Source organism: Populus euphratica, unplaced genomic scaffold, assembly GCF_000495115.2.
Source record: "Populus euphratica unplaced genomic scaffold, PopEup_1.0 scaffold199.1, whole genome shotgun sequence".
NCBI lineage: Eukaryota > Viridiplantae > Streptophyta > Magnoliopsida > Malpighiales > Salicaceae > Populus > Populus euphratica.
This window is the reverse complement of record NW_011500082.1, coordinates 55,877-76,153: the sequence shown is the minus strand read 5'-3', so window position 1 is coordinate 76,153 and position 20,277 is coordinate 55,877. Positions and strand designations below refer to the sequence as shown.

Sequence of the window (20,277 nt, the reverse complement as noted above, 5' to 3'; positions counted from 1 at the left end):
AACGAAGGCTTAATCCTAATATGAAAAAAGTAGTGAAAATAAAGTTATTAAGTTTCTAAATAATAGAATCATTTATTCTATTTCTGACAGCAAATAGGTAAGTCTTACCTAAGTTGTACCTAAAAAGTCTGAAGTCACTGTGATAACAAATGAGAAAAATGAATTAATATTAACTAGGACTATTATTGGTTGGTGCATATGCATTGACTATAGGAAACTTAATTCAATAACTAGAAAAGATCATTTTTCTTTACCTTTCATAGATCAAATTCGAGAAAGAGTTACAGGTCATGAATTTTATTGTTTTCTAAATGGCTATTCAAGTTACAACTAAATTAAAATTACATTGGAAGATCAAAAAAAGACTAATTTCACATGTCCATTTGGTACTTTTACATATAGAAGGATGCCTTTTAAATTATATAATGCACTGGTTACGTTTCAAAGATGCATGCTCAGCTCTTTTTGGTGATTCGTTTGAAGATTGCTTAACTAACTTAGAAGAGGTTTTAAGCAGGTGTGAAGAGAAGAATCTTGAACTGAATTGGAAAAAATGTCACTTTATAGTAACAAACAACATTGTACTTGGTCATATTATTTCATCAAAAGGAATTGAGGTTGATAAATCTAAAATCGAGTTAATTGCTAACTTGCCAACTCCAAAATCAATTAAAGATGTCAGATCATTCTTAGAACATGCTGATTTTTATAGAAGATCCATCAAAGATTTAGTGTTGTAAATAAACCCTTAAGTAACTTTTTAACGATGGATAATATTTTTGAATGTACTGAACATTGTAAAGAAGCCTCTGTTAAACTTAAAAACTTGCTTACTTGTGCTCCTCTCATACAACCTCCTGATTGGTCATTATATTTTGAAATAATGTGTAATGCTAGTGATTATGGCGTGTGTGCTGTTTTAGGACAAAGAAAAGATAAGAAACCTTATGTAATTTACTATACAAGTAAAACTTTAAATAGTTCTCAAATGAATTACACCATCACTAAAAAAGAATTACTTGCAGTAATATTTACATGTGAAAAATTCAAGTCTTATCTTATTCGCTTACTTGTTATTGTTTTTAGTGATCATGCAGCATTGAAATATCTTTTTTCTAATAAAGATTCTAAGGCTAGATTGGTACAGTAAATTTTATTACTTCAAGAATTTGATATCACAATCAAAGACTTGATATGATCAAAAGATTGATGTCTTCTTCCAAGTGCAAAAAAATCAAAGTAATAAATAACCCTGCAAAACCTAGGTCAAACCACAAGGAGATTAATTATATAAATTATAAATAATAACAATACAATAACAATAACAATAACAATAATAGTAATAGTAATAGTAATAAAAGAAGAAGATGATAAGAATTTTGAGATGGAAGATCAATGTGATAATTAAACAATGATAACAACAAATATCAAGGTTGGAGGATCCATTAATGGTATTTCAAACAACTATAGTATAAACTCTCTTTTTTATTCAATTAAAAACCATGCACAAAGAAGATTCCAATCAGATTATAAGTTGTTAACATGATTACATTAGTTATCTTATTCAAATAATATTAATACTTGTAAATATTGTTAGGTATTCATGATTATAACTTATGTTAATAATAAATTAAGTTCTTTTCATAACACAAGTGTTGATTACACCATATGGTTGAGCTATAAAAGTGCCAGGTATTTGTTATACCAAATGTTATACAACATAAATCTAGATTAATCATTCAACAAGTAAAGTATTAAGAGTGAACAAGATAACAAATACAAAATATGTTAGTATCAAATATTAAAGTCCATGTTAAGTTTATACTATAGTTATTCTTACACCATTAGTGTAACCTTTTCACCTTGACATAATAAACTTAACTAAACATAATAAAAGAGAAAAATATAAATAAATAAGATAAAAGTTAACTAAATAAAGGAAAGGAAATAAGAAGTATAAACAAGAAATTAATATAAGTAAAACTTAAGCATTACAATAAAGAGAGAGCAAGAGTATGATCTTGATTTGAAAACCAAGATACTTAAATTAATGGCAAATGTCTCCTTTTATAGGCCAAAATTAGAAACTATTGATTTGATGACTAATTATTGAGTGGGTGACCAACTCTTGACTTGGTGACAATCCTTATCTTTTTGTGTGAACAAAACGTTATTGATAACGTCAGAATTTGAACCAACTTTACTCATAAAAGTTCTAGGAAGTTGTCTCATCTTTTCAGGAAAATCATTTAGGTCATTTGGACTTCTAAAACTCAAGATATGGGCTGAACACTAAATAGTATCTAGGCTGCAAGATAGATTCGAACTTTTATATTGTTGCTAAGATTTGAACTTCCAAATAGCAGAATTGAATCTTGACTTTTCATGGAAGTTTTAGGCTTATGTCTTAGCTTTCCATCAATGTAAAGCAGATCTAAATCTGAGATCTACAGTTTCAGATATGACCTAATTACCGAACAGTGGTCTGGTTTTGACTGCTCCAGCATCTCTTTTCTAAGCTTAGCTCTCTCTTTGTCCTTTCAATTTCAATACTTCAACTCATTAATCAATCCTTTTATTTATGTAATAGGCTTGCATTTAGGATAAATATTTACCATAAATTAAAGGTACCTTATGGTATCATACTTGTTATTATAAAATATGCTTTAGTTAAAGAGTTATTGATACTTTTAGTACAAATGATGATATAAAACCTTGATAAAAAATGCATTTTTAAGTACTAATTAAGTTCTTTATTTCCTTTTTTATCATAGTGATTTTTCAATTATTCTCATTAAACTCAAACTACCTATCTTATTTTTCTTTTTTAACTAGAATCTAGAATTTTTGTTTTTGTTTTAAATTATAGTTTTTTATTATTAAATCATGCATAATCACTTCCTTTCTTCTTCTTTTTACCATAGTAAAATATTCTCATTGATCTCAATTGCTATTTTTATTTTTTCTTCCCTTGTGATAATCTCTACATTATGGAAAATAATCCCCTTTATTATATACTATTTTTTTTATCTTCATTATATTATTTGATTCCTATAATTTTTGTCTTTCGTTTCTTCCTTGCTTGCCATCTTGCTTCCTCTTTTTAGTTTTTAATCTTTTTATTTTATTTTTTTATTTTATAAAAATAAATCTTTTCACAATAAAATATACGAAAGTGCCAAAAGATTATAAAAGTGAAAGCAAATTAAAAGAATTACATTGAAAAAAAATCTGGAAATTTTTTATAGTTTTAAATCACATTGAAAAATAAAAGTTTAAAATTGGATTATTACATTAATAATAATACCACCATAATAATACAATAATACCATATTAAAAAAATATATTCTATAAATAACAAAACTCAATGATATCATATAACAATATGAAACATTAATAAATTAATCTAATTTTTAACTATTTAAATCAAATAATCTTAAACACTAATCAATTCTCCCTAGTTATACATATATTTTAGACAAAATTCAATCATTCTGAAAAATTCTCCCAAATTTATCAAACATCACAAATTCTTACCAATATTTATCAACTATAAAAAGGAAAATACATAATTCACATAAGCCCTAATATCAAAAATAATTACAGAAATTAACAAAATTCATCAATTAACACATTCTAACAAATCATCTAAAAAATTTATCAATTCTAGTCATTTTAAACAAAATATATTAATTTGACAAAATTCATCAATTACCCTCTATTCTCCCAAAATTCAACAATCCTCACATAAATCATAATTCATCTAATTTATATATAATTAACATGATTTATAACAAGTTGATATAAATTGAATAGAACCCTCACATAGCAAAATAAACCCTAACCCTAACATTAATTAACAAATAAACTAAATTACATGGTGAAAATGTTGTTTAGTCAGACTCATGCAACTGTGGATTGTAACGGTAATTTCAGCCTGTAATCTCTTCTTTTTTTTATGCATTATTATTCCTTCAGCCTGCATACCTTTTCTTTAGGTTTGTACATTATTAAATAAGTGGGGCAATATTCTTTGTTTAGCCTGTATTTGTTGTCACCTGCATTTATTAACAATTTATGCATTAAATAAGTGGTGTAGTAATATCATTAATAACACATGTTTGCTGTCACTTAGGAGAGTTGTTGTGGTTTACTTGGAAAATAGTGTCATGTTTGTTAGAGATAAGATTATGCTCTTTATATATGATCGATTTTTGTCTAACCAGGAATTCAATATTCCCTATTCTTTTTTAGTTTATAGCTAAATGTCTTTTCTTTTAGTCTGTCTGTCTCAACACATATGATGGATTTCTACTGGGGGTGTTTTTGGATTTTATTTTGTGCTGGTTTTTTAGGTGGTCAAATGTCAATTCTGAAAAGTTATATGGCAATCATTTTTCTTACGGGTGGGTTCCAAGGTTTCCAGTAATGTCTTTTCTTTTAGTCTATCTGTCTCAATACATATGATGGATTTCTACTAGGGGTGTTTTTGGATTTTATTTTGTGCTGGTTTTTTAGGTGGTCAAATGTCAATTCTGAAGAGTTATATAACAATCATTTTTCTTACGGGTGGGTTCCAAGGTTTCCAGTAGGCTATTGATGTGTTTTTTGGTTTCTCTTAGATTTAAGTCTGCATTTCTTTAGCCACTGGTTGTTGCCCTTTTTTTTTTTTCTTCATTGCCTTTCTTACTAGTTGTTGCACTATCAGTTTAGTCTTTATTCCCTCTCTCTATTCTTTGTTTAGTTATTTTTAACATTCTTGTTGCAATATTTTTCATTCATAACTTCCGCATTGATGTTGGTGGCTAGCTTTATTTTTTCTTCCCTTGCATTTCATTATGCTTTTAGTTATACACATTGCTCTATTTGACCATAATTAATTTGTGTGTTGCCTATGTTCTTAATAGATTTGTTAAACTTTTGTACTGTTAAGCTTTTGGTTGGTTGAAGGTTGTTGTAGTATATAAATCAAGTGTTAAGCTTTTAGCATTTAAGAGCTCTCACGTATCGATTCTAATTATCCAATAATTTAATTATTAAAATTTTATTTTGCCCTTGGTTTGTGTGGGGTACTAGATATTTTAAGGAGGATATTTAGTGTTTTTTGTTTAATTATACACATCGAGTAATACATTCGTAGTTCTAGATCCACTTTGCAAGCACCACTGTGCAGCACTTCCATCTCCTAACCCAGAACCATCAATGTTCTGATTTGCTTCTTCATGGTTTTCTGGTGCGATGCGAGGCCGCTTAAAGATTTGTTGACATGCTTCATTGTCGGGGGAGTGTGAGCATTTCTTTGTTAGTGTAGCTCGATTGTGGGAGTTTTAGTGGCTTTATATATGGCGTTAACATATTTGAGCTGTTTTTTATGCATCAGTGGCTCTTCTTAGAATAAGGAATGTTAATGTTAGCTAAGCTGGTAAGTGTAGATGGGTGTTGGCTTGGTTTGGTCCTTGGTAAGGCTTTGATTTTTTTTTATTATTATTATTGATTGTTGCATCATTTGGTGTGGGAGATGCAAGATTTGGGACCTCTAATTTTTTAAAATTTGTTTGGTGTTACAAGATTTGACATGGGTGTTGTAGGATTTGAGGCCTCTTATTTTTTATAATCTATGGGTGTTGCAGAATCTAGCATAGTTGTTGCAAGGCTTGGCACGGGTGTTGCAGGATTTGGTATTAAATAAATGTGGTTGTACCAGGTTGCTTGCTAGTTGTTTGGGATGGTATTGTTCGGGTTCTGTTGGCTTGGATGTGTCCGGTTTATAGGAGATAAGTTTTTTTTTCCTCTACTCTGGTTTCATTAGGTTTCTAATTATGATTTATGTACTGTTTGTTTAATTATGGGGATTGTTTAGATAGTTTTTGCTCTTCTCTGGTTTCATTAGGTTTTTTATTGTCATTTCTTTACTGTTTACTTAAATCTAGGGATTTTTTTTATATGGATTCTAACTGGGGTTTTGAGGTGCATTCATCCTTTTATTATATTATTTTCTTTTCTTTATATTATTGGTATCATCTCTTTCTTCTAGAGGTGCAGAATGTGTGTGTGTATATATAACTCTTTCTTCTAGAGGTGCAGAATGTGTGTATATATAGTGGTATTTAGAATGTTTGTTTTATTTTTTAGTTCACTTTTAAAGCTTCTAGTGCCTTTATTGGTCTGTATTTGCTTGCTCTATTATTTAGTTACCTTATTTGATTATCAAGGATTGTTGGTTATTATTTAAATTGATTTTTTTTTTTTGTTGAGGATCTTGACCTCTTTGTTTGTTAGAAAGTTGCAGTAATTATTACTATTCTATAACTAGAAAGAAACTATGTGCTTACCAAGTTTGTTGCCTATATGTTGGCAATGTCTCTGTGTTTTATCAATTTCAATTTGTGTTTTTTTTTGTCATTTTTAGAGTTAGGTTTCTATTTTGGTAACTATGGAGCATGCATTTTGTGATGTATTCAAGAGGTTTTTAGTGTTGTTTTTCTCTTGCATGCCTTTGTCACTATGTGTGTGTTAGCTGCTTGTTATTTTGGGTTTGTAGTTAGTTTAAGTGTTTGTTCAAGGAAATAGCTACTAATTTGTTTTAGAGCATTGGATTTTTTAGTTGGGCTATTGTTTTTGTTTAGATTTTCATGTTTTGCGGGAACTTTCCAGAGAGAGAGGTTCTTTTTGCTCGTGGTGTAAAACTCTTGGGGTGGTTGGGATGGGCTTAGGAATTGTGGGCTAGTATAAGAAAACAACAATTTATCTTTGAAGGGTTTTGAATTGTTGAATCTAACATGGTTATTGGTTTTGTTTTCCTTAATTTATCAGTCTTCATGGTTGGTTGTTAGGTTGTTTGGTTCTGTTTTAGGTTCAAGAAAACAACAGTGTGATTGACTTAGGTTCATATTTCAATTTTATTATGTATTTATTAAGACTTTTAGTAGTTTTTTTTTTATAGGCTCTTTTTTTATGGGATTCTATTGGGTTGGTTGGTCTGTGTTGATGCTTCATATCTTTTATGCCTGTTTTATAACTGATTATTGGGGTTTTGTTGCTAATGTTTTGTAACATTTTCATAGACTCGGTTGCTGCTGCTGCGCTTGGGTTTGCTAGGGTTTGCTAGGGTTCTTATGTTGTCCAGGTTAGTTGTTTATGGCTTTGCAGTGTTTTTTGCTTTGCTTAGTTCCTGTTTGAGTACTCTGTTTTTTTTTTTTAGAGTTAGTTGTTGTGTAATCTGTTAGAAAATATGGATTTTCTTTTGGAATTGTTTAGCCTTTTGAGGTTTATTATTGGTTGCATGTTTTTAGTTCTTTGTATCAAATTAGACTCACATTTTGATTTTGTTGTGTTTTCTTCTCTGTGATTGTATAGTCTTTTTTATACTACTTTTCATTTGTATGTTAGCTTCTTCATGTATATTTAATCTTTTTTAAGAATTGCTCGGGTTGCTATTTGAGGATTTATAGTATAATTGATCAATTTTTCTTACATTTGTTTGAGTTTTAATTAATCAATGCATTTTGGTGTAGTGATATGTTTGTATTTGTATGCTTTGTTACTATGTAAGCATTTTTCTTTTATTATTCTCATATTTGGTTCTCTTGATTTATTGGTCTTTAGATTTTTTTTTTTATATATATAAATGATCACTCGATTCTGTTTTGGATTGTATTTGAGGTTTAATTAATGTTTTTTATGTTTATACAAGTTTTTTAGAATTGTTTTTATTGTTCTATATTTTTTAACTTTGCTTTTGGTTCGTATAAAAGGATTGTTGCAGGTTTGGGCAGATTTTTTTTAAAAAAAAATTCATGAGTATTGCCCTCATAATTTTTTACTGTGTTGCATTTCTTCGAATTCATTTGTTAGTAAACCATCATGTACATTGTTATTTTACTTATCAATGCCTTTGTTGAGATTCTTTTATGCTTCCATTTACCAAATCTCTTACATTTGGTTATTGTTATAATGTTGATCTTTTATTTTGATTCTGATCTCTAACGAACATGTCATTTTTTAAGATTTTTTTTAAGGTGAAGTGGCTTTTAATGTTTGTTAAACACGATAATTAGTGGAGGGAGATGTCAAAAATCTGAACATGTCATTTTTTAAGATTTTTTTTAAGGTGAAGTGGCTTTTAATGTTTGTTAAACATGATAATTAGTGGAGGGAGATGTCAAAAATCTGAACATGTCATTTTTTAAGATTTTTTTTTTTAAGGTGAAGTGGCTTTTAATGTTTGTTAAACATGATAATTAGTGGAGGGAGATGTCAAAAATCAGAAGACAACTATTAATTATAGGGTTAGGATGGTTTTCATATTATTATTATTATTATTATTATTATTATTATTATTATTGTTGTTGTTGTTGTTGTGAGATATAGAAAACCATGTGGAGTGATAATTGTAAATTCTATAATTTATTTTTTAAAGAAAAAATGGTGAGAGTAATAATAGCCGTGGCACTCTGACGACAGAGCAATTGGATATTTATTTTTTAAAGAAAAAATGGTGAGAGTGATAATAGCCGTGGATGAAAAAAAATTGGGATGATGGGCTTGTAGTTGAAGGATGCAAGGAGACAGACATGGGAAACTCGCAAGAACGAGGGCATGACGGCACTCTGACGACGGAGCAATTGGATGCAACACAAACAATAATATTATAAAAATTTTGTTTATTTTTGTGCTAGTTTGTAAAATATTTTTTAAAAACAACTCCATGGTTCATCCATGGCAAATTGACAATAGCATTACATTACATGGACATGGAACCACTCCAATACCTTACAAGATCCACCTCCATGCCTATTATATGATAATCATAATAAAACAAAAAAAAAAAGAATAAAACTCAATTAATTTGCCATAAAAATTACAAAAGGAGTATACAATCAGAATCTTGGATATTCTAAGCATATACAAGCACTGTAAAGGGGAAAGCAAATATAAAGAATACTAGTAGTTTAACCTTGCCTTGCCCAGATAAATGAACCCTGCTGCAAAATTAATGTGAAAATTGATTTTGTACACAAGCGGTGAACAGTTCATGTGAAATTTGAACTTCTGTAATCTCATTCATCAACCTGATTTTTTCTGGACGTCCAGTAGTGAATACAACCGTGGAACAGTGACTTGTCCAAAGTAGGCGTAACTTTGAAAATCAAGGAATGAAATCAACTGTTAAGACCTTTCCTGGGTATCTTTGATGTTCTTCGTTCTTTGTGAATCCATTTCTGGTGTAGTTTGCTGGCCTTCTGTGCTTGCGCTGAGTGGGTTCTGATCAGACTCACCGGCGGATCCACTGCATTCTTGGCTGCTTGTACTTGCTGGTGGGTTCACTGTGCTATCATGCTCAAGACTTTCTAGTGCTAACTTCCTGAATTTCTTCATGTCCTCCTCATGTTGCCGAGTGCTATAACCTGAGCTAGCAGAACTGTATACTGTGCTAAGACCAGGAGTGATCCCGTCATTCAGTTCATCTAGAGGCATATTTCCTTCCAAAGCTCGAACTATCTGATTTGCACAAAAAATGCAGGAGGGTTACATGCCAGCATAAAGTGTAGTTCCAATATTTAAGATTCCAAACAATATTGGTTCAGGTGAAAGTCAAACTAACAATATCTCACATATATCAAAATTCCAAACAAAACAGGCAATTTGGAACACCAGATATCATCTAAAATATTGTTTGAGTTTTAAATGCTTAAAAAAATAAGTAGGACATCAACTAGTTTATGAAGGACATCGTAGGAAGAAGAGAAGAGTTAAACTTCGTATCAACATGGAATGAATAAAGCAAAGACACCTATTCGAAAGCAAAAGCAGTATACTTGGCACTTACAGAATTACCTGGCTCATTCGCGGTCGAAACCGTGCTAAATGACGTACACAAGCGGCAGCACAATGAATCATTCGAGCCATTTCATTAGAATCATAGTCCTGCAGTTTTGGGTCGACAACAGCATCGTAGTTGCTATCTTCCAAAGCTTGTTTGAGCAAAGGCCTTGCCTGTTATTCATGAGAAAATGTTATTTTCACAGGGCAATCCATTTCCAATATTCCACCTATCATTAATTTTTTGGCTGTGTGTTCATGACCTCATAGTTGAACTTCAGAATACCACTTAAAGAAAACATGAAAGCACAAAAGCATACAGTGCCTGAGAAGATATCAACTGCCATTGCAGATAGAATTCAACTCAATCACCGGCAATCGATACCTCTACCTACTAACATGGGCTATAACAACCTTTACACCAGTCACCACCATACACATCTGGTAATAAGCATTGGCATAAGTAAGAAACTACAGAACACCAAGAATTGGCTCAGCAATCAACAATTTTAGTTTTTAAGGGGAAAAGGAGTGATCTGTAATTGTCTCCTTAACATTGCCAAATTGCCAACAGTCTTCTCAATCAATGATACAGTGATTGATTTGATAATTTTGCACTGTTATAAGCTAGTGCCGAGGAACAAATACTTACCCAGTCAACTATGCTATCATCAATGTAGGATTGAGTTCTATCAACAGGCCGACGCCCACTGATCAACTCTAGAAGCACAACACCGAAGGAATAGACATCTGACTTCTCTGTAAGCTTCCCAGAAGAGGCATACTCTGGGGCCATATAACTGCAGTTGGAACAGTGCATTTAGAAATTGTTCAAGAAATTTCCACTGCAAACAGAAAGCGGGGGGGGCGGGGATCCCAAGCCATCTACTCTTTTTAATCTTAATTTATTTCAAAACTCGATTACATTACACAAACTTGATTATGCACCAGTGATCAAAAACTTATCTTACCCAAAAGTCCCCATCACTCGAGTTGAGACGTGAGTCTCCGTATCTAAAGAATATTTGGCAAGTCCAAAATCAGCAACCTGAAACAAAAAAAAATATAATAATAAAAAAAATCCAAGTATACTCATCATGTTATATAATAGAATAAATAGGGTTAACCTATATAGTTTTACACAGCGATCTGAAACAATGGCCACATTATTTCACGAACATTAGTAAAACATACAATTTTTAGTATTTTAAGTCATGGTTCAACCTTGAGACAAATGGAGAGAATAAATTGATAGTTAGCATGTGACTGTTTAAGAATCGCAGCTTTGTATTCTAGATGTTTAAGGTTTTTAGGAATTATTCCAAAAGTTCACTACCACAGTATATTTCAAGTAATATTTAGTATCTAGCCTTTCTACTCCTATTGGGCGGAGATTTTTCTATGTTTGCGTTCTTCTATTCCTATAAGGATTGGTTTCTATAAATAAGAACCATATCTACATTATGAATATTGAATGATGAAATAAACTGAGTTTAGTTTTTAAAAAGTGGTTCTCTTGGGTTCTGTGTTGCTTTCACACATCTATTGCATAGCTGCCATAATGACTTCATTTTTCCCTGCTAATACTCCATTTTAAGGAAATTTGCATGTTCAAAAACTTTTGAGAAAGAGATATCCAAATAGCCTTAAGTCTAGAATAACACTGTACTTTTGTCAATTGTCGGTGTAGGGGAAAGGAGACGAATTAAGATTATGTTCATGGATGTTGGAGATTTAACTTCAAAAGTCAATTTGGTGGACACTTGAAAAATACCAAGTTCATCAAAAGATGATCATGAATCATTAAAGAACCATTTTAAATGTTACAAACCCACCTTTGCTTCGAAGCTCTGATCAATAAGAATATTGGCAGCCTTGATATCTCGATGTATGATTTTAGGCTGGCCTGAAAATATATTTTACAACAAAAAGAGATGGGAACTCAGAGACAAACAATTAAACATGAAAACCAGACAACCTAAACGTGGCAAACAAAATATACTCACAATCTTCATGCAGATATGTCAGTCCTTTCGCTGAGCCAACTGCGATTCTCATTCTTGTTGACCAGCTCATGGTCGGATTCCCATTTCCTGATATGTAAGATATCTATGGTTAGACGATGGTGACTTATCTTACAGCCACACAGAACACAAATTCATATCAATTTGCGGAATACTATGGTTCTCAATACAATGCCATGAATAATGCTAGAGACTCTTAACACATTTACTAAATTTAATTTTGTAACCAATGTTGCGGTTTATGACAGGTGCTATATTAATTATTTAATTCAATGTTTGTAAGTTTGACGTAAATGTGCTAAAGACTACATTACCTGGTTTAGCAAACTGTTCTCTAAGGTAAGTGGCAATTAATTAGTGAACGACTGCTAGTAGAATGGCCTGTACCCTTAAATGAGTAATTATACAAAATTTTAACACAATCACGTGCGACAATAACTTTTTTTCCTAGACACTAATCATTTATCATTTTTAGGACTTACAACCACTAACCAATCAACACATCAGTTTGTATTCCAACTTTAGCATTAAAAGTTTGGTTGTAAATCATTTTGCATGCTGACATGACTCTTGTACGGTATATTTGACCTTCTATTAAGGCCAATGCAGGGTTGATTCCAGTAAATGATGAAGAATCACATGCAGACACAGATCTGAGTTTTTACGTGAACTAAGAAATTAAGCATTATAACGGCAGAAGGATAAGCGAAGATAATTTGGACCTTGATTTTTTTTTGAAGGGGACTCACCATGCAAATGAAATTCCAAGGTGTAGTTGGGTACAAACTCGTAAACAAGCATTCTTTGGGATCCAGTAATGCAGTATCCAACCAGCGAAACAAGATGTCGGTGATGTACGCGGCTAATAATCTCAATCTCTGCCTGAAATTCACGCTCTCCCTGCCCGCTCCCAGATTTAAGCTGCTTAATTGCAACCACTGTACCATTTGCGAGGATTCCCTTATGAACGTAACCAAAACCACCCTGACCAAGGAGGTTGGCATTGGAGAAATTATCAGTCGCCATGGCTAGTTCTTCATAAGTAAAAGTAGTCTGTAAATATCCCAGAGAAATTCCAGAAGTATGTGATTTAACTTGTTTATCAGAGCCCATGCTGCTGCTTGTAGAAGGTTGCTCAGCATAAATACCAAGCATCTGTTGCAGTTGGTCATTCGGCGGAGCTCCATGGGGGATAGCAGGCTTCGGCCACATCATAATTTTATTGTCCGCAGCAGGAGCCATATTGGGCTGCCAATGCAGTGGCAAGCCATCATCTGGAGGCATTAGAACAGCATAGAAACATCAAGGAAAGTAAATGGCAAGAGTGGCTTGAATAGTAAGATGAATAGTAGCTTCACAAATCACAAAGAGCAGATACTAGATTCACAGAAGAACAAGCATGATGAGTCTATATGTAAGACCAAATCCAAACAAAACCATAAACGAAATTCTACAAAGCAATCATTTAAAAGCGGACAGCGAATAGGACAAGAAACGAAGCAAATTAAGCATAAAAACACAAATGCACATAATTTTATATTCTACGCAATTCAAAGTCAAAAAAGGCCAACCTTTGCTAGCCACTTGTGAAGGTTGACCACTGAGCAATAATCTCTGCGCTTCCTTCCTCTTCTTCCTCCGGTACACATAAACAGAAATACCCACACCTGCCAGCACTCCTAATATTACTCCTACTATCAACGCCGAAAGTACCGGCGTCGACGGGGTTGTCGATCCTGCTGGCGATGCCGGTGGAGGTGGCACTAGAGCACCACTCGAGTTCGTCGGAGGCGATGCCTGAGAAACAGTTGTGTTGGTTGTGTCAGGCGGAGGCGGAGAGGTGAGGCTCGATACTGGAGGCGGAGAGGTGGAATTGTTGGGGACAGGAGAAACTCCTGGAGCCGGAGACGACATCCCCGGTGATGTTTCTGGTGAGTGGTTCTTTGTAGTTAAAGCGAGTGTGTGAGCATGTGCGTGTGTGAGAGAGAGAGAGAGAGAACAGCCTAAGATTTTCTTTCTCTTGTGAACAAGGGTTGCTGAACAAGCGAAGAAGAAGAGCTGAGTGGTGGATCCCACTGAATTATAGACTGCACTGTGGCAACGGCGTCGTTTTGTGAATTTTTTTCCCCAGACAAGAACTTCGCTCGCTAATTACTTGTCTGTGCTGCGTATATTTCTTTTTAACTTTTTAGGGCAAATTATTTATTGGTCCCGATACTCTCTGTAATAAACTACTGTGTATTCGGAGAAGTCATGTTAGAATAAATATTTAAAAATAAAAAATACCTATAGAAGGTTCCATATTAAAATATATTTTATTTTGCTTCAAAAGTTAATGCGCTTACTTTTCAAAAATCAAATTCCAATTTGACGGGGCAGTCTAGTTGGTTCATCATCATCATAATCATATAAAGACATTGAATTTTATTAAACACGGTAACAATTTTGTTAATAGATTATTTAATGTTAAAAAATTACTTAATTTTAACATCCAAAAATCTAAACACTCAAAAATTAATTTTAAAAATTAAAAAATATAATAAAGTGGTATTCAGATAGTATTTCAATTTTCAAGATAAAAAATTATACATAAAAAAATAATAATGTTTTATATTATTTTAAAACATGAATGATATAGGGATATTTTTTTTTTCTTTCAACTTTCATCATCTCTTTTTACCTTTTCAAAGAGATGTTTTTTTATTATTATTTCAAGATATTAAGTAGAAAAATTTACTAGTCAACTAAATACAACTAAGATTATTAAAAATATATTTTAATCATTTAATAAAAGTTTAGAATAGAGAGGTATATAATTGAAGTTTTATAGTTATTAATATAATAATTGCTAAAAACTTACTAGAATCCGTAAAATTAATTAAAATTTATATAAATAAATATATTTTTAAAGCAAACTCGAATCATAAAAACAGTTTGTAAAACTCAAAAATCGCAATTAATTCATTTTTTAAAAAAAAAAAACCAACTTGGGCTGCTGCTCTAGTTTACAAGCAAGCAGTCAAGCACCGAAAAGCAGGTTTCTCTCTACGCAACAATTCCAAAATCCAGTCTTACGGGAACCAGAAGAACAACAATATATACACACACCAGGGCGGTAGTTGTTTCGTTTTTATTTCACATCATTTATGTTTTCTGGCACACACATATATAAAAAAGAAATAGATACAAAAGACGATTTACCTAGAAATTAAAATCCCCAAAAATCCACATAACTATACAGAAAAGGATTCTTGAAAGAAAAAACGACCTAAATCTCAAATTCCCATCATAGAAGGCAGGGGATCGAGTTGCTAAAGGAGCCTTCACGGAGGAGTTACTATAACAGTAAAAAAATACGTGAATGGACACTTGAAGATTGGTGGGGAGGTTTTAAAGGCTGTGGAGCTGGCGTCTTACCAGGTCTGAAAGAGGTGGGAGCTCACGCACATGCGAGCCAGGTTGGAGAGACTTGTGGGGGCTCAGAGCGAGAACAATAAAAGCATGGATATAGTGTGGAGAGAGTGGGAGAGCAATAAGGGAAAGAAAAGGACAAAAGGTCTTTTGAGATTGCTCCATCGGAGAAGTAAAGGTCACCGAGACAGAAGGAAAAGCATGGTGACGTGACTGTGTTATTTAAAAGTTGTTAATTATAATTAGCTTCAAAAGTTAATGCGCTTACTTTTCAATAATCAAATTCCAATTTGACGGGGCGGTCTCGTTGGTTGATTATTATTATTATTATTATCATTAAAGACATTGGATTTTATTAAACACGGTAACAAGTTTGTTAATAGATTATTTAATGTTAAAAAATTACTTAATTTTAACATCCAAAAATCTAAACACTCAAAAATTAATTTTAAAAATTAAAAAATATAATAAAGTTGTATTCAGATAGTATTTCAATTTTCAAGATAAAAAATTATACATAAAAAAATAATAATGTTTTATATTATTTTAAAACATGAATGATATAGGGATATTTTTTTTTTCTTTCAACTTTCATCATCTCTTTTCACCTTTTCAAAGAGATGTTTTTTTATTATTATTTCAAGATATTAAGTAGAAAAATTTACTAGTCAACTAAATACAACTAAGATTATTAAAAATATATTTTAATCATTTAATAAAAGTTTAGAATAGAGAGGTATATAATTGAAGTTTTATAGTTATTAATATAATAATTGCTAAAAACTTACTAGAATCCGTAAAATTAATTAAAATTTATATAAATAAATATATTTTTAAAGCAAACTCGAATCATAAAAACAGTTTGTAAAACTCAAAAATCGCAATTAATTCATTTTTTAAAAAAAAAAAAAAACCAACTTGGGCTGCTGCTCTAGTTTACAAGCAAGCAGTCAAGCACCGAAAAGCAGGTTTCTCTCTACGCAACAATTCCAAAATCCAGTCTTACGGGAACCAGAAGAACAACAATATATACACACACCAGGGCGGTAGTTGTTTCGTTTTTATTTCACATCATTTATGTTTTCTGGCACACACATATATAAAAAAGAAATAGATACAAAAGACGATTTACCTAGAAAATAAAATCCCCAAAAATCCACATAACTATACAGAAAAGGATTCTTGAAAGAAAAAACGACCTAAATCTCAAATTCCCATCATAGAAGGCAGGGGATCGAGTTGCTAAAGGAGCCTTCATGGAGGAGTTACTATAACAGTAAAAAAATACGTGAATGGACACTTGAAGATTGGTGGGGAGGTTTTAAAGGCTGTGGAGCTGGCGTCTTACCAGGTCTGAAAGAGGTGGGAGCTCACGCACATGCGAGCCAGGTTGGAGAGACTTGTGGGGGCTCAGAGCGAGAACAATAAAAGCATGGATATAGTGTGGAGAGAGTGGGAGAGCAATAAGGGAAAGAAAAGGACAAAAGGTCTTTTGAGATTGCTGCATCGGAGAAGTAAAGATCACCTAGACAGAAGGAAAAGCATGGTGACGTGACTGTGTTATTTAAAAGTTGTTAATTATAATTATTTTTAAAAACATTATTTAAAAATATATTAAATAATATTTTTTTATTATTTTTTTAAATTATTTTTGATATCCATATATCAAAATAATCTAAAAATATATTATTTAAAGTAAAATGATAAAAAATTTAATTTTTAAAAAATTACTTTTAAAACTTAAAAATAAATATAAACACAATTATAAAATCATGATTTTGAATTGTTTTATATCTATTTATTTGTTTTTTATAATTTAAAAATAATTTTTTATATTTTTATATTAATTTAAAAAATATTTTTTAAAATAAAAAATATAATTTTAAAAAATAATGATATTATTATTATTACTAGGCTGTTAAACACATCTAAACTAACTTTAAAAATCAATTTTCAAGTTTTTAAAATAATTTCACTTATAATAAAATGATATTACTTATAAAATTATATAATTTCACATAATAAAATCATAAATATTTTTAAAAAAATTATTTTATTTTTAATTTTTTTATATTTGATAATATTAAAAGTAATTTTTTTAAAAAAAATATTATTTTAATATATTTTTAAATAAAAAATAATTTAATAAATAATCGCTTTCACCATTCAAGACTCCTCAACCACCCTTAGCCTGATTCTGTCAGCTGTGAAGTTTTTAAAATAATTAAATATACTGTAACTTGTAAAATTATACAATTTTACCGGTTAAATCTTAATTTCAACAACCTTGGATCCAACTACCTTTCTTCGTTGCAGAAGAAAACTCCATAGTCTGTCTTTTCTTTACTTATATTCATTTTTCAAGCTGAGATCAACGCTTTTTTTAATAAGAAAAATATAAGTTAACGTGCAAGAAAATCTTTAAAATCTTTTAAAAGAAGATTTAACCTTAATTAACGCATAAATTGATTAAAAAATATTACTTCCCGTCAAATAATTTTTTTATTAATAATGAAATTAATTTACATGTATAATATGTTTCCTGTATTCCCTATTATGGATTCAAATTGTATGCTTTATCGCAATTAAAAAAAAAAAAAAAAAAAAAAGAGCAGTGGTTGAGCTGTTTAGACATCTGAAAATTATTAGAATATTAAAAAATAATATAAATTTTATTTAATAATTTAAATTATTGAATTAAAATAATATTTTAATATAATATCAGAAATTTAATAACTAAATAGTCATAAGGTTTGAATCTCATCATTCTTATTTATTTAATAAAAAATAAACACAGGATAAAGTAGACTTGTGTAAGTTTGAAATTCTAAATTTTTTTATTTAAAAGAGTATGCTAGAGAATAATATAAATCATATTATAAGATCTTACCTAACAGTTTAAACTATTAGATTGAGATGGTTATTTTATAAAAATCGTGTTTTTAAAAAATTTAAATTTTTTGTTAAAAATAAAAAAATTATATTTTTTGGATTATTTTAATACATTAATTTTAAAAATAATTTTTAAAAAATAACAAAATATTATTTTAATATTTTTAATATAAAAAATATTTTGAAAAATAATTAGAAGTACAACCACTAATTCAAGGTTAGAACAAAGGTGTAGCTAATTTAAACAAATTTATTAAGGAAAAGCAAGATTCAAAGTTAGATAATCAAAATCACGGAAGTTGTCGCCCTATAGTATCAGATGCAACTTCTTTCAAGATCTAATAATAGTTTTTCTTGATGTTATTTAAATTATTTCAACAAAAAATTCCTTATAAAGTTACATAATGAGGTATTATTATGGCTACATCGACCATTTTTTTTTCTCACTTTTTTCTCCTTAATTTTTGTGCTTGTCCCTCTCCAAAATAGCAAAATCATCAATCATTTTTTTTATGTTAAATCTAGTCTCCATGATGTCAAATTTAATTCTTATTTATTTAATTGTTATTTCTAGCAATGATTATAGTTTGATTTTGTAAAATTAATACTTAATAAATTAAAAAATGTTGTTTGAGATACTAAAAACACAAGACAATGCAAGGTTGAAAAGATATCAGGAAGAAAAAGATGAAAGTGCAATATAAAAGAAAGATCCAATCAACTGTTGATTGCAAAAGTTATCCATGATATTTTTATTTTTATTTTTATTGATTCTTTAAATTTTTTTAGTCTCTTTACTTTTTTTCTCAATTTGTTCCTTTCATATTAAGTTGATTTGAGATAAAGCTAGATGATTTGTTTTGAATGGCTTGACATGGAGTTCTCATGATGTCAATAACAAGTTTTGACATTGATTTAATATTTAATTTGATGAAATAAAATTTAATTTTATGGATTTGAAATAATTAAAATGTTAAGGATTGACTTAGAAACTAGAACAAATATCTAGCCTTATTTTTTTTCACTATGCATTAAGGCCCTTTTTTTAGTATAAAAAGTTTTTTTTTTCATTTTTTGTCCTTGATTCTTCATTTTTTATGTTTTTCTTTTAAATATTGGTTTACATTGTAGTCCTTTAATTTAACCAATAAGAGGAAATGTCACTGAGAAACAAAGAAGAAGAGAGTAACCTAGGGTTTTCCATAATCCGACCACAAAAAAAGTAATTTTTTTTTTATGTTATTAGGACATCAATCTTTTAGTCGTGTCAGTTATTAGATTTCATTTAGTAATAGAAGCTCTATTGTAGTGTTTTTAACCCTTTATCTTGGATTGAAAGGTAGGACGGGCCTCTAGAAATTTTTTTTTTGAATTTTTGTTAATTTTTCATTTTTAGGTAGAAGCTCTATTGTAGTGTTTTTAACCCTCTATCTTGGATTGAAAGGTAGGACGAGCCTCTAGAATTATTTTTTAAAATTTTTGTTAATTTTTCATTTTTAGAAGATTAAAAACTAGTTTGAGCTTATTAATTGGCTTATTAAGTGTTTGAGGTGTTTTTTTACGAGAGAAAGGGTTGAAAATTGGGTTTTGTTTGTTGAATGGGTCTAAACTTGATTTTCTAATTATTTAAGGTGGTCGGTGATCATACTAAAAAGTGATGTTGTCTATTACTATATACAATGCATCATCTCATTTGTTTTTTTTTTTTTCAAATAAAAAGATGGGTGGATGACCTGCTTGCAAGCCTATTATGGCTCTATTTATAAATGCCTTTCATTTTTTTCCTTTTAATTTGAATTCATTAAGATTAAATTATTTAAAATATATTTGTTGTTACCCTTTTTTGGTTCCCATAAAAAATAAAAAAATACAAAAAAAATATATGAAAGAAATCCTAAAATAATAAGAGCGAGAAAAGAATGTTGGAATGCTGAAAAAGACCAAAATTGGTTGAGGAGGTTCAAAAATGCAAAAGGTTGAAATTTAAAGTATATTTTTTTTTTTATTGATGAGAGCCTTGTTGACAAAAAAAATTCAAGTTAAGGAAGAAAAGTCTAAAATCAGATATTTATGGATTCAATTAAATTTTATCTAAGGTTTAATTGAATTTTCATTCTTAAGCAATAAT

General features: G+C 30.2%; 1 protein-coding gene and 1 long non-coding RNA gene across 2 annotated transcripts; one reads left to right on the top strand and one right to left on the bottom strand.

The window, feature by feature from the left end:
* Positions 1-8,826: 8,826 nt before the first annotated feature.
* On the bottom strand, positions 8,827-13,785 carry LOC105108835 (proline-rich receptor-like protein kinase PERK15). Its single transcript, XM_011003303.1, has 8 exons — positions 13,418-13,785; positions 12,596-13,120; positions 11,829-11,915; positions 11,658-11,728; positions 10,794-10,870; positions 10,475-10,622; positions 9,838-9,996; positions 8,827-9,501 (listed from the first exon to the last, which is right to left on the bottom strand). The coding sequence occupies exons 1-8, from the start codon at positions 13,758-13,760 to the stop codon at positions 9,169-9,171; spliced, it is 1,743 nt and encodes a 580-aa protein (XP_011001605.1). The 5' UTR covers positions 13,761-13,785; the 3' UTR covers positions 8,827-9,168.
* Positions 13,666-14,025, top strand: LOC105108836 (uncharacterized). Its single transcript, XR_839129.1, has 2 exons — positions 13,666-13,705; positions 13,748-14,025. It is a non-coding gene; the product is annotated as an uncharacterized LOC105108836 (long non-coding RNA).
* The last annotated feature ends 6,252 nt before the right edge of the window (positions 14,026-20,277 follow it).

Coding starts and splice junctions, on each gene's coding strand:
- LOC105108835 (XM_011003303.1), bottom strand. CDS start 13,760: ATGTCGTCTCCGGCTCCAGGAGTTTCTCCTGTCCCCAACAATTCCACC. Junction 11,916..12,595: donor CTTGGAATTTCATTTGCATG/GTGAGTCCCCTT, acceptor CTTACATATCAG/GAAATGGGAATCCGACCATG. Junction 11,729..11,828: donor GACATATCTGCATGAAGATT/GTGAGTATATTT, acceptor ATATATTTTCAG/GCCAGCCTAAAATCATACAT.